The 15,418-nt window shown below is 35.8% G+C and overlaps 1 protein-coding gene across 1 annotated transcript in view; it reads left to right on the top strand.

Moving 5' to 3' along the window:
- The first annotated feature begins 262 nt into the window (after positions 1-262).
- The window catches only part of LOC138129410 (uncharacterized), a 35,975-nt gene continuing 20,819 nt past the window's right edge, over positions 263-15,418 (top strand). The window contains exon 1 of the mRNA XM_069045701.1: positions 263-325. Within this exon, the coding sequence (XP_068901802.1) occupies positions 263-325 (63 nt within the window). The remainder of the gene's footprint in view (positions 326-15,418) is intronic.

Genomic DNA, 15,418 nt, shown 5'->3' on the forward strand with positions numbered 1-15,418 from the left:
CTTTTTGGAAAATTAAATCGAAAACTTATCCAAATAAAAAGTTAAAAGGAGAAGGATATTCGAAATTATTACAATTTTACCAAACTGTTAACAACAGTGCAACAATAGACACTGTAAAAAGAAAAATGAATAATTTGGGATGTGCCTTTAGAAAAGAATTAAAAAAAGCGACAAAAAAAAGTCCGGAAGCTCACAGGATGAAGTTTACACGCCAAGTTTATCGTATTATAAATTATTATTATTTACTGCAGATCAAGAGGAGATGAGGAAAACAATCGGAAATGACGAAGTGGATAACGATGAACATGAAAGTAGTGAATCAGAGGTAAGTGCACTTTATTTGAATAGTATTATATTAAGGTAAGTATAACTGGTTATAAAAAATTGTCCTGTCATGGCACTTTTCCACTATTCATGAAATAATGTTTATACAATTCGCGATTTTCCTTCGCTTCTTTGGATGGATTTCGTCCATAGCCGAGTCGTAGTCCATCTAGTATCTGTTCTCTTCTCCAGTTGCCTGGCACCATTTCTCCAGCGTCTGGTATTTCAGTATCAACATAATTGTTAGGTGTTAGGAGAAGGCTGAAGTGGTAATGCGGGTAACTGGGGATTGCTTGTTGCGGGGCGCATTTTACTTGTTTGAGGAGTTTCTGTCAGCTGATCTAGCACTGTATATGTACAACTGAAATTAGTTAGGTACTTAAATTTTATGTTAAGATTAAGAATGAGTTTCTACTGACATGTGCTATGACTGTAAAGTTATTTGCATGAATAAACATTATTATTATTATTAGTATAAAGTTGAGTCACAGGTGAATAACCCAATTAGGATCAACTATTAATTCACTCCTCACAAAAATTATCGCACCACCCTGAAATATCGGTGTTTTTCCAAAACGAATATGCATGAAAGCAACATACTAGGTCTACATCATGTAGAAACAGTTTTTATTTATTTATTTGCAAGCACCAACACTGATAAGGATTTTTTTGGCAACTTTTCTTTTAATTTGTGATAAAGCTGCATATACCCATTTCTTCCAGTTTATTTGTAGTCGCGTTGTTTATAGAATGTGTCATTTGTGTAATATAAATTTGACATGATGAATGTTCCTCAACGTGTTAGCTACCATCTGACCCACGAAGAAGCTGTCCAAGCACTTGCTTTGCTACAGGATGGTCGTAGCCAACGTTACGTGGCGAGAGTCCTCGGTGTTAACCATTCTACCATTGTCAGGCTGGCACAAAGGCACCAAGAAACTGGGAGTGTTGACAGAAGGCCAGGACAAGGTCGTCGAAGGGTGACATCGGTCCGACATGATTGCTTTTTGCCCCTAACAGCGCTCCGTACTAGGCACTGCACTGCTCGATTGCTTCAAAGTGAGATGTTAGCTGCTAGAGATGTGGCAATTTCGCTGCAAACTATAAGAAACCGTCTTCGGGAACACAATATTCGGGCTCGTGTTCCCGCAAGAGCACCGCAACTCACCAGACAACATCGTGTAGCTCGTCTAGCGTTTGCTAGGGAACATGTGAATTGGAATATTGGAGACTTACTGAAATCCCGATATGATTTAAACAGTGCAGGAGGTTTAGATTTCTTTATATTAAACTTCGCATACACAAAATTATGGTCTGAGATATCATCCATTCTAATATTATTTATCTCAATGGGCAGTAGATTATTAGGACAGACTAGCACATCTAAAATTGTTTGAGTAGTGGGAGTAATACGAGTAGGCGCATTTATTATTTGAACTAGATTATGTCTGCTAAGTATTCTAGATAATGATTGTGAATCTATATTGTTGCAAGCCATGTCAACATTCAGGTCCCCCCCAAACAATACTATATCATACTTAGGTGTAAGAAAGTTTAATATATTTTCGAGACAGTCAAGTGAGGTAATCAGACTTGCATTGGGAGGCCGTTATAGAGTACCTAAACATGCAGATTGTCCACCCAGTTTTATACTAATCCACAAATGTTCAAGCTGAGAGACTACCGGGACGCTCCCAGACACATCAACTAACCTATGCTGCAGATGTTGCCGCAAATAAAAAGCAACCCCTCCACCTCTAGCCTTACGATCATTTCTCACAATTTTATAATTACCTATTGATAGAGTCTGATTCAGAACATTCTGAGTTAGCCACGTCTCTGAGATTCCCACAACGTCGCAATCCTCCATTTCCATAAACCCAGAAAATAAATCAAAGTTTGCAAGTATAGATCTACAATTAAAATGGGCAAAACTAAAATTACAGCTATTTTTAACTATATCTTTATAATTAGCGAAGAGGGCGACGATTAAGTCTGACCGTATATACCATTCACGATGTTTTGGCATAAGGGGAGGCTATGATTTCATTTTTTAACGTTGGATACATGTTTGATTTCTGTCATCTCTGCTGTCACTAAAGTGCCTGACATGCGGACCTATCAAAATAAACGTAACATGTTGCCGAATTTACCGCAATCATAATTAAGCGACTTTAAAGCGTATTGATGGTGTTTGTATTAGACTGCAGAACATATTTTCAGTAAGTTACAATGAAGTCAAGTTTTTTTTTTGTGTATAAATTGAATCGTAGGTGAGTACAAGATAAATATGTAGCACGGATAGTGAAAGAAGAAACAACGACCCAATTGAAATGGCACCTATTATAACTTCGCGATAGAGTTGTGAATTTATGGCTTGAGTCTATTTTGAAATGTACTCCCTAAATTTGCCAACATTTTTGTAGATATTGTGAAGAACTTATTTCGGAAAATTGGGCAAAATTAATGGGAAATCTTTTATTTGAAAACGTTCTTTCTTTAATAATTTCATTAGGAGAATGTGACTCGGAATTTGATTGGGATTTTGATGCAGGTAATGATGGTTCAGAATTTTCTAATGAAATTATGGAAGTTGAATAGTTTTGTTCTTTTGTGTCATAGACGATGGGTGTGAAAATATTTTGTAGAAAGATTCGAATAAAGTAAGGCTTAATAAGTAGGTACAAGATTTTATACAATCTACACTATGCACTAGACTAGACAATGACGCAGTTTATAACCTCAAACTTAGAAAAACATAACCTAATTCAACAGACAGCTTTACTGCCAACTTAAATGCACTTTTTCCATGGCCTCCCCTTATGCCAAAACATTGTGAATGGCATTATAGTCAATCCGAGACTGCAGCATGGCAATCTGTTTACTATATGTCGCACAGTTATCGTGATCCCCACAATAATGATTAGTTAGGAACGAGGTTTTAAATTTAGCATTGCTCTCGATACAAGTAATGCATTTCCAATCTTTGATATTACAGTTTCTGGTTTCATGATTCTGAGCACATTTGGAACTAGAAGGATTAGCCTTGGTGCAATTTTTTTGAGTATGACCAAAGCGGGAACACTTGTAACACTTTATCACTCTAATGTAGTCATCACAAGTGCAGGATTGCCGCCCGACGAAAACTCGCCCAGCCGCCAACATTTTCCTACGTGTGTATTAGTTTCTATCACAAGATTGCGAGTATTTCCCGACTTCAATGTTGTAATCAATTTGATGTCTGGTACAGTAATTTCATCACTTACTTCCCTTAAATTGTTTAGCGTAACTATTCCATCAATAATTTGATCTTCAGGAACATCCTCGACCAGTTTGGAGCTAACACCCTTTATAATTAGCCGTGGATTTCACTTATGCGCATCTTGTATAGTGTAGCCCTGACCTAGCACCTCCTGCAGGTTATTTTTTAGCAAAGATCGCGACGTCTCATCGTTGCACCGGATTACAATACCATTTTTAGTAAACTTAGTATGGTCAATTTTGACATTTAGTTTTGCGGGATTAACAATTGACGGAATATTATTTAAGGCTAATTTATCGTTTGCATCCCCCGATCCATCCTGCTTTATTATGATATCAGCTAACCTGTCGGGTCTCTACGATTGTATTGCGAATTGTGACTGGAGTTTTCTGCATGCTGTGAACGATGTGAATGTGGCAGTCGGTTTATTTTATGAAAAGTTATATGATATGTTTCGGCAGTTTGTACCGCTGAACAGAGCGAATTCTTTACATTATCCGGTCTGGTATACAACCGACATTATTAGGAAATTGAAACACAAGTTTAAGGTTTTTAAAAGATACAAAAAAACTAAGTCACGCTCTACATTGTAGTGACCCAGTTTAAAAATTTAAATTTTAATTCTCGGTACCGCCACGAGAGCGCGCCAAATGTGAACGTACTAGCGGCTAGACTCGGTACTAAGCGATGGGGTTGGTAATCCTGGGGAGTGAACTCGACGAGCGGAAATATTGCGGGGGAAAAAGCGGGATCGCGCGCGTAGATGAAGGGGGTAGGTCACTTTTGTTTAGTTTTTCGAAACGAACACACCTTGCGAAGAGCGATCCAAGTTTCTCAAATTTGTAAGTTAAATCCGAACCAATTACACTACCGTCCCGAGTAGATGTTTTGTGTCCCCGTGAAGAATCCGGCAGTTTCTTTTTTGATTCCACACGGGTAATTATTTATCTCACATTCGTTCTCCGTTGTTTTTGTTTTTGGGTCCAGGACCACGTGGTAAGGGTATGTTGTAGATTTCATTTTGTTGCATGCTGTTTCTTTAAGAAGCGACCATTTGTTAATTTTAAGCGTTATCTTTCTCCCGAGAGGTTCATTTTTTTTGCAATCTTGTAATTTCAAAAATTCGGAGCCGTCGTCCGAACCGCGTGCGTCCATTTTGTTTGTCTTTCACTAATATTCTTTAACGGCACTCGACCCGCCATTTTCTTTTTGTTTAACATTACCAGCGATTATTGTATTCGTGATTTATGTTGTTTACTGATATTTGTGCCATTTAAAGTGGTTTTATTGCATCGTTATTTAACTTCGCGCTTTGTTCTCTTTTATTTCCTCATTGTTTCATGTTGCGTTTTGTTTTGCTTATGTTATCCTTGTCGAATGTTGCCTTTTGTTTGCTTATTTTATCATTGTTTAATGTTGCGCTTTGTTTTGCTGGATTTTCTCATCGTTTAATGTTACGATTTGTTCGGTTGAATTAAACTCGGTTTTTTTCTTCTTTGTGTTGTTGCTAGATTTCGGAAGAGTTAAAGTAAAATGTTGTAAGTGCGCCCCCATGGGAGCTAGGTGACCATCAGGAGGTCGGAGGGTTGTTTAGTCAAATTTCTGTGGAAGCTACGGTTATTTAAAGCCGTTAGCGGGGGCGGACCTAAGTCTTCGCTTATTCGGCGGCGGGATGTTTTCGTGAAGCTTCCGTCGAGGTTATAGAGATTTCGGGGGTTTGTCGGGAAACGGTTGGTTGGGGACGGTGGAGCTAAATATTCGCTTATGCTGTTTAGTGATGCTAATCGTACGACCCCGACGCGCTCTGTCACTCTTGCTTGGTCGGCGAAATAGTCTGACGTTCATTAATACCCCGAATATCTATAAACGTCGCTTGCTCCCAAGATGATTCAGATTATTCTTCTGAGTCCCCTCGTGGCCGAAAGTTTGTTACCTCCAGCTCTAAGCTCCCGTCGGCGTACCTTGACCGCGTAGTTTCAAATAACCATTGTTTTTGTCATTAATCTAATTGTGAAATATGAGTAATACCTGGGATACGGTTTTTGAAGAGGGTTTTTCATCCGTCCCTGTCTGTAATAACTGCCTTATAATTTGTTTACTTGTTTTGCAAGCTTTAACTGTCATTTTGTCTGTCATGTGCCCGTTTTTCTGTTATTTTAAATATTGTTGCATTCATCTTGTCGTTTATCTTTGTGATGTACTCAACTAGTTAATTCCTCGTACTTCGTTAAACTTAATTTCTGTCCTATGTATTCGTTTCAATTTCTTTTTCATCAAAGTTATTACAGGCATTTTTAATAAAAGGTATTTTGCGTCCCTCACATGTGTGTTTTATTTGCGGCACTCTTCCAACTGGAACCCTCATCGTTTGCATTCCGAACCTTTTTCCGCCAAAAGAAAAATCACAACGTAGGGCTCCTCCGATTCGATGACGATCACGACCACATTTGTTACCGTTTTGCGCAGGTTCAAATATTTGGCGGAAAAAGTAATGTATTCAAATCATTACAACATTAATTGAATTTAGGAATTTGAGACGTGATCTTAAGATCAGCATTAATGCAGCATACCATGAGTACATTTCTACGGTTGAACAGCAACTAACTCACGACCCTCGTTGTTTTTGGTCATTTGTGAACCATAAAAGGAAATCTAGTACTATTCCTTCAGTTATGCAATTGGATGAGGTCGAGTACTCCACCCCGCATACTATCGCTAACGCCTTTCTATCCGACTTCGAAAAGAATTTTTCGTCACCATCAATGACGGCTTTTCAGTTTAATAATCCTTGTAACAACAATTACGAGTATATTCATTTGCCAAGTATTTCTACTGATGATATCCTAAGGCATCTTTTAAAACTAAAGCCGTCTTCTGCCAGCGGTGATGATGCCCTTCCTGGTTTTATCCTTAAGGATTGTGCTCAAATACTGATTACGCCTTTGCATTTTCTATACAATTTAATTTTAACAACCTCAGTTTATCCTTGCTTAGGGAAGGTTGGTAAGATATCTCCTATATTCAAGTCGGGTAAGAAGAATATTATCTCAAATTATAGACCTGTCACCATTCTACCGCATATTTCCAAGGTATTTGAGTCTATTATTTACTCTTATACAGTGCATTATATTAACTGTTGCCATAGGGAATTGCATGGTAAAACTTATACCCCCTGTTAACTTTTGTTCTGATGAAAATATTCAAACCAATTTTGGAACAAGGTTTGAAGATTTTTTAAACTATCGGACAGAATGCAATTCAATATCCTAAACTGTCGAAAAAGTTGTGAAAAAAATATTTTCTAGCCCGCCGGAATGATAGTACGTCGAGTGGCCGCCAGAATAGCGTCCCTGTCCGCTCAACCAGCCAGCACCTGACCATCTTCAATTTTGACTTTTGTTACTTTCATTTAAAAAATAAATAGCGAGATCTCCTCAAGACTATGATTAAAATAAATAACAAAATAAAATATAAAATCTAATTTTTGTTCCCATATCGTCTACTACGTTTTTGTCAAATTATTTACGTTCATTAATTTCAATTTTGAAGAGTAAAATTAGTAAAATAAAACTGCTTGTCGTTGTTCAAACAATATGCATTACGTAGTCTTATTAATGATCTATTACAAAAATAAAAATTAGCACCAAACCTGCAGTGGATAATAAGTTAACAGAGGATATTATTTTTACCATGCAATTATGTAATTACCTATGGCAACAGTAAAAAAACGCATAAGAGGTCAACCAGAAACTGTGGAGAAAATTAAAGGCAAGAATATCTGAAGCTTGGAATTCCATTACAGTGCGACATTTACAAAACACGCGAAGAAATTTTCAAGATCGCTTCGGACATTGTCCAGCAGTCGAAGGAAAACACTGAACAATTCCTTTGACAATTTCTGTTAATTTATTGAGTTACTAGTGCGTTAACGTTTTTACATTCTGTTTTTTTTAACAAATAAATGTTTAGATGATCTGCCATCCAAAAGCTAATTTAATCATAGCCTCGAGGAGATCTCGCTATTTTTTAAATGAAAGTGACAAAAGTCAAAAGTGGAGATGGTCAGGTGCTGGTTGAGCCGACAGTGACGCTATTCTGGCGGCCGCTCGACGTACTACCATTCCGGCACGCTAGAAAATATTTTTTTCACAACTTTTTCGACAGTTTAGGATATTGAATTGTTATCTATCCGATAGTTTAAAAAATCTTCAAACTTTGTTCCAAAAATGGTTTGAATATTTTCATCAGAACAAAAGTTAACAGGGGGGATAAGTTTTACCATGCAATTCCCTATGGCAACAGTTAAAAAAAATGCACTGTATATATACTAATATACAAAATGTTATCTCTGAACATCAGCATGGATTTTTTAGGGGTAGGTCTACGTCCACCAATTTATCTTGCATCTCGCATTTCATTTCAGCTGCGTTGGATAAAAATACTCAGGTTGATATCATCTACACCGATTTTTCAAAAGCATTTGATCGCATCTATCATAATATCTTATTAAATAAACTCAGACACTTCGGATTCAGTGACTCTCTTTTAAATCTATTCCAGTCCTATTTATCGGATCGTTTTTGTTACGTAAATGTTTTAGGTTTCTATTCTGCTCGGCTAGTTGTAAATTCAGGTGTTCCCTAAGGGTCTAATTTGGTCCCTTGCTTTTCCTTTTGTTTATTAACGATATCGTTGAAATATTTAGTTTAAATGTGCTTTTGTTTGCTGATGATGTTAAGCTGTATTCTACTATTAGAGATATTTCTGACTGTATGCGTTTGCAATCAAATGTTAGTGTGCTTTATGGTTGGTGTCTCAGTAATGGTCTCCCCTTGAATCGTGACAAATGCTACATTCTCTCGTTCTCTCGTAAGACCAAGCCGCTTATGTTCGATTATAGAATTGGGAATTCTTCATTGACTAGGTGTTTCACTTTCAAGGATTTAGGCGTTACATTTGACGCTCAATTCACCTTTAACGAACATATTTATTTGATATTATTGTGGCATCATCGGTCAAAACTTTAGGTTTCATCTTTCGATCGTGCAAACGATTCAGGTCTGAGAGTTGCTTAAGGGCAAGTTATTTTACCTTGGTCAGATCTAAATTGGAGTACTGTTCAATTGTATGGTCGCCGATCTATCAAAGAGGTGTTCATGCTTTGGAGTCGGTTCAGAGGAAGTTTGCCAAGTATCTTCTGTTAAGTTAATTGATGAATTTCCTCCAAGAGGTACTCCTAATTCTGTTCTTTATGATATGGCAAATCTGCGTTCCCTCAATATGAGACGTAATGATAGTTTTCTGATATTTATATATAAGATCATACACGGCATTATTAATTCTCCCTTCTTGTTATCCCAAATTTATTTCAATGTGCCTCGGGCAAATCTTAGATCTGGTCGTTTTTTTTATGTTCCGAGGTTGTTTTGTTTACGGTCCTGTTTTTTACCACTGCACTATAAGAACTACCTTGATGAAGGTTTTTAGAGTCCTCGAGTTTATCTTGCAATTGCTTGTTGCAGACTTCCAATGTTAATATTAACTTATCCTGTAACCACTTTTCCCTCATCAAGTAATCGTTTTCTTTTTGGAGTAATTTCACATCAGTAGATTGAGCTGCTGCCTCACCTTCCGATTTCGACGAACAAGTCTTGCACAACCAATCCTTCTTATGAACTATCGCAAATAGCCTCGCCACACTTTCAAAACACCGTACATGGAGCACAACTAGGCACTTTTGTCCTTTACACCTAACCATACCACTTCGAATGCCAATATTACAAAAATTGCACGTAATTTTTGCATTATTTTCAGAGCGTCCGTTAGCTTCATCATCTTCATCGGACGCCATCTTGAAGATTGTATGTGGAAAAAGAAGAACAATAGGCAGATGTTCGGTAGCCCGGTGTTGCTCGGCTCAGATAGAAACACGTTCAGTTTGTCTTCTAGAGTCGCATAGTTAGCATTTTTTGAAGAAAATATATAATTATTTTTAATGGTTTTTGACAAAAAAATGTTTAGTAATACCATGCGATCGAAAATAAAAAACATCCAGAGGTCCATGAGTAATACGCTTCAGTTGGCAACACGTAAAAATGTAATTCAGATGTCATCAGATGTCATTACAATGGTTTCAAAAATAAATTAATTACTCTCTAGGATTTAGGGATATTCGATACTAGGTTGCCATAAATTTGGTTAGGTTGGGGGCTATGTGGTTTCTGGTGGCAGACAAAAGATATGTCAAAAATGTAAGGCTGTGGCTAATTCCTTGTCACAGTTGCAAATTAATGATTAACTAGAGGTCGAAATTCGACCGTTTTCATTAAATTTTTAAGTTTGAACATTACTGAGGCTTTTTTTATCAGAGTATACCTCTATAATAAATTATCGTATATAATTTTTTTGAATTTTGTTCTATTACGTCAGCTGCGAGCGTTTACAAATTCGTCATTATGCACTAATTTTCGAGTTATTTGAAAAATACGAACGATAGAAAAAATGAGGTATAGTTTGGCTATGCCATATTTAAAAAACAATAACGCGTTTTTTTAAATTTTCTTAGGTTTTTTATTGCTATACTGGCCAGGTTTCGTCAAGGCTACACAGTTAATCTTTTTCAAATTATGTAATAAAATGGAAATAAAAAATGAATATAAAAAAAATGAAAAATGAAATAAAGAACGTGTTTCGTATTTTTTATACCTATATTTTTTATTGAAACAAAAAAACCGGTCGGTTAAAAAAATAAAATGTCCATTGAACTTAAAATAAAATTTCATCGTTTGCTAAATGCCCGTGGCCGTTATTTCGGAAATATAAAATCCCAAATCATTGAATGATTGAACTCTACTTGCTGCGACGTACAATTGAAAACTGGTTGCCTCACTAAAATTCCAATTTTTTCGAATGTTTGTTTTTGAGACTTATTTATTGTCATCGCAAATGCAGCTATAATTGGAAATTGACTTCTTTGAAAATTAAATGGTAAAATAGTACCTGAATATGTTCCATTGACTAATGCTTCCTTTGTATTTAAGTTTCTGATTAGTAAAACGTGCAATTAACTTTCAATACTAACTTATGTGGCGACAAACCACTAATAGTCAAAAAAATTTGTATTTCACTCCGAAGAGTTTTTTTTTATGAATAATCTAAATAAACTCCCTCTTGGAGTGGATTTCACTCCGGGGGGGATTAAATCAATTACAAATCACCCACTCCGCATTCGCTCCAAATTCACTCCGCATTTACTCCGCTAATTTTTTACAGTGTATGACGTAATACACAGGTGTTCCCGAAAAAGGATTTGAGTCCATAACTCCTTTATTTATCGGAGGATTTTAATTATTTATACACCAAATTAAATGGCCCTAAATAGGCTACAAAAAGCCGTAATAAATTCACATATAGATCCAAGGACTTCAGGGCTAAACTGTCAAAATATATTTTTTTTCAAATGCGAACACATAATTTTTTTTAACACTTCTGATAGAGATTTTTTATTCTAAAAAGAACAGTGTATCGCAAGTGTAGTACACTTACTTACCCAAAAACCAAAAAAAAAGTTAAAAAATGCTACTATCGTCGATGCTTAAACTGCGCTCTGTACGTGCAATCCCAAATGTTATTACATATTTGTCATTTGTTTTTCCAACTAACTTAATTTGGTTAATTCGAGAGATATTGCATTCAAACTTTATTTAAGTAATACGTTAATCAATGCATGCGCTATGAAATAACGCTACGCTTTAACGGCATAGTGATTTAAAGTTACTGCAATTTATCAGTCGTTAACGTTATTAAAAGACATTGCAAAGTTGACAAGTGTGTCAAAAATGGACGAAATGTTAGAAGCTGCAATTTTAGGTGGTGCAAATGACGATGATATTCATGAAGCAGTTCATCACTTTATTTCAAACTTATTTCGGTCAAATCGCAATCAAACTTTTTTGAATTGTCAAACTGTTGACATATGAGAAATGTCAAAAATAACGTTAACGTCTTGCGGTATACGTTCGCAATTTACGTAAAGCGCAATCGTTATTACCGTCTACGTGCTAAAAATTGACACTTAGATGTCAAAATAACGTCTTTCTAAATACTGCTAACCGTTATATGACACTGCAATATCTCTCTATTTATTACATTGTAACGCCATGAATTTTGATAGCTTCTCACTTGGTGCTCGTCATTTGTTTCAAAATGTAGTGTTATTTAAAAAAAAATTCTTATATCAGGTTACACATGTCATACATTGTTGTTTTCAGAATAAAAATCTCTATCAGAATAAGTTAAAAAAAGTATGTGTCCGTATTTGAAAAAAATATTTTGACAGTTTAACCTTGAAGCACTTTGGGTTTTACGTGAATTTAGTACGCCATTTTATAGCTTATTCACAACCATTTAATTTGGTGTATAGATAATTAAAATCGTCCGCTAAATAAAGGAGCTATAGATTTTTTTTGGAGACGGCCTGTATATTATACATAAATTTTATCTTTCTGCACTCCTTCTTCACATAAACTTTAAATATGCCAAATCTCATAACTCTCCGTGCGGGCAATTTGCTTAAAAAGGGGTACAAAGTTTTTCCTTCACGTATTAATATACAGGGTGTCCCAGAACTGGCTCCCCAGAGAAAAAAGGGAGCCTTAGGGCGAATATATTAACGTTTATTTTGAAGAAAAGAAGTTCTATCTCAAATGATAACCGAGAAAAGACATTCTGAAGTTGACCAATTAGAGTTGAGCATCATTAAGGTGGAATAATCGCAATTTTGCGTTGCCCAGGTTTCCTTTTTATCCGTAAACCTCTATAATTCTGTCCATTAGATTTGGTCCACTACATTTATTAGAATGATTGTTTACGTCAGTTTGACATTTGTTATACAATTTCTCTGCGATATTTAATTCAAGTGTATCATTTAACATGTATTCTTCCTCTGAGTACGTAGATATGATTCTTACTTTTGCGCGATGTGGGAACAATGCACGTTGTACCGTGAACAATTTCCACAAAGACAAAGTCATCCGGATCATAAAACAATCCTGAAATTAATCGCTCGGGGTCGAGAAACGGGTCAGATGCAGCCAGTTCGAAGAAGAAGTTGGGGGTACTCCAAGAAATGTAAGGACTGTCGAACACGAGGAAGCCGTATTGAATGTCTTTGAGGAAGACGGCACCCGGAGAATTCGCCGTATTGAATGTCTTTGAGGAAGACGGCACCCGGAGAATTCGAACAGTTTCTCGTGAAATGGGTTTATCCAAGAGCTCGGTGCAGAGTTCCAGCTGATAATAGGAGGCATCCGTACCACTATACAGGAGTACAACATCTTCTGCCAGAGGATTATCCAATTAGGCGAGAGTTTTATCTGTGGTTAATAAACCAAAACGAGGCTCCACACTTCTTGTCACGGATACTGTTTTCTGATGAGTCGCTATTTTGCCGGTAAGGTTATTCCAATAATCACAACCTTCATATCTGGGCAGAGGAAAATCCAAGAGAATTATTTCCCAGAGGTTTTCAACATAGATTTTCTGTTAATTTGTGGACTGGGCTATTGGGCGATCGTTTGGCAAGTATAAGTGTGGTGGATCCTTCCATTTGTTAAAATTCCGAATCCCCGGCTCTAGATTGGACCGTTTCAATTCTCCGCAAGATTAACGGGGGCAAGATATGCTGGATACGCTGGATCGGTCGAGGAGGACCGCATCATTGGCCGGCCAGGTCTCCAGATCTGAATCATTTATCGGCGGCCCATAAATTCAGAGGCTGATCTGAGAGTTCGAATTCAGGAGGCTTTGTTTCAGTTACTGAAGAAATGATAACTAACGCTACTACAAGAAGTTTGTTACGTAGAGCACAATTGTGCTTACAAATGAATGGTGGTCATTTCGAACATCTGCTTTAACATTGTTACCTATTTAAATAAATGGTTCTTTTTAGAATCGCCATTTTTATTGTTTTATTTCGAATTTTGCAATTGTCAAATCTTGATGTTGATGACAGATAAACGTCAACGAATTTTTATATTGGAAAACGTCAAAATTCCAGTTGCCCAAACATTTTATTGATTTGTGCGATATCAGAGATTTTTTGTTGTTGTTTAACAACCGATCGGATTTTTTAGTAACACCTGAGGACGAGCTTCCGGGATTGATGAAATTAAAAACTTTATAACTTTATAATTTTGGTTTCTGTCTGCATATTTAATTGAACTTAATCCCTTAATTAATAGTAACCAACCTTAGGCATTCAAAATTACTTCTGAAAATTCTAGTTACACAACATGAAAAACGTTATTTCTCTAAAAGTTCGAAATATAGGGAGTAATTTATTTTTGACAAGGTAGTAGGTACGTCTGACCAATTCTTCAAATGTTCCAGTTGTCATAAACTGTCACATTGACAATAAAGAATGGGTTATATTGAATTTTTGAAAATGTCACAATTTTGATGTCCGTTTTTTTTACTCCCAACTGTACCAACAACTTGCCTTGATTATTTTGTTTTTCCATTCCTTAAAAACAACGTGTTCAAAAATAGGCCGCTGTAATTGCCCACCATCAACAATTTTAGATGAAAATGACATAGAAGAGGATGAAACCAGGGAAAATATTTAATTTTTATAATACATTCTTAATAAATTTTTACTTTCAGCATCTCTTGTATATTTTTTACCAATACCCGTCACAATGATCGTTTGAAGAGTTCTACTCACTTTGAATTTCAAGTAATTCATTGTCTTAGAATTTTTTTTTGCTATCATGTATTGGTAGGTGCTATTTAAGTTATTCTTTGCCAAAGAATATCCGACAAACAAAACATTAAACACAGGAAATAATATTTTAATGAAAAATGATAAGTTATTTTTTAGAAAAAAAAAGTATGTTATAAAAAATTGTCAAAAGGAGAACGCACACTTTATATGTAATTCTAAAGACCACTCAAATGGGGATATTTTGATATCAATCGACGCGTCTATTATAAAAAAAATAAGCACAAATATAATTTCAAGATTATTTATTAAAGAAATCATATATAATGAGTCGCTTTTTGTGCCGGTGAGTGTATTTCCCACTATGAGCGTCAATTTTTAACCTATAAAGGTTTTAGTATTTTGTATTCATGACATAAAAAAAAATAAATTATTACAATCGGAACTCTTGCTACCGGTTCCGAAATAACGCCGTATTTTTGTCTATCGTTACTCCACTATTATTATTTCTCTTAAACTTTGCGTTAGGCCACTGTGTAGATGACTTTATGAAAATGTTTACATCTGACACTAGCCTGAAGGATGCAATATGTGGAGAAATAAATAATTGAAATGTATTTTTCTTAAATATTAAATAAAAGGGTAAAAATAAAAGTGGTTCATTCTTATTTATACATATATGTATTTACAAGAAAAATAATGCATACGTAATTACATATGCCTGCAAATTCGTCTTCGGCAAATTCCTCGAATGCAGTTGTTCGAAATCAAATGCTCGAAATCAATTGCTCGAAAATGAAATTGCTCGATTGTAACTTTTCTCGAAATACAAGTTCCTCGAACTGCAATTTCTCGAAAATGTTTTGCTCGAATTTATATGGTAGAAAATTGGAGTAATTAGTAATTAGTAATTACGGACTAGTCGTAATAATGACATTAATGTCTTCAAAATATTCCTGTAAGAAATTACTTCGAAGCCATTTGTTTTCGTATAAGCGATTGTGCGAAAAACGTTGTGGGATAAGTGCCATAACAGAATCTCGAAAGTTGAAACTCTTTGTTGATTCTGTTATAATGCACTTACTAACCTTATATCCCAATTGCATATTGCA

The sequence above is a fragment of the Tenebrio molitor genome, chromosome 4, assembly GCF_963966145.1.
Source record: "Tenebrio molitor chromosome 4, icTenMoli1.1, whole genome shotgun sequence".
In the NCBI taxonomy this organism is placed as follows: Eukaryota; Metazoa; Arthropoda; class Insecta; order Coleoptera; family Tenebrionidae; genus Tenebrio; species Tenebrio molitor.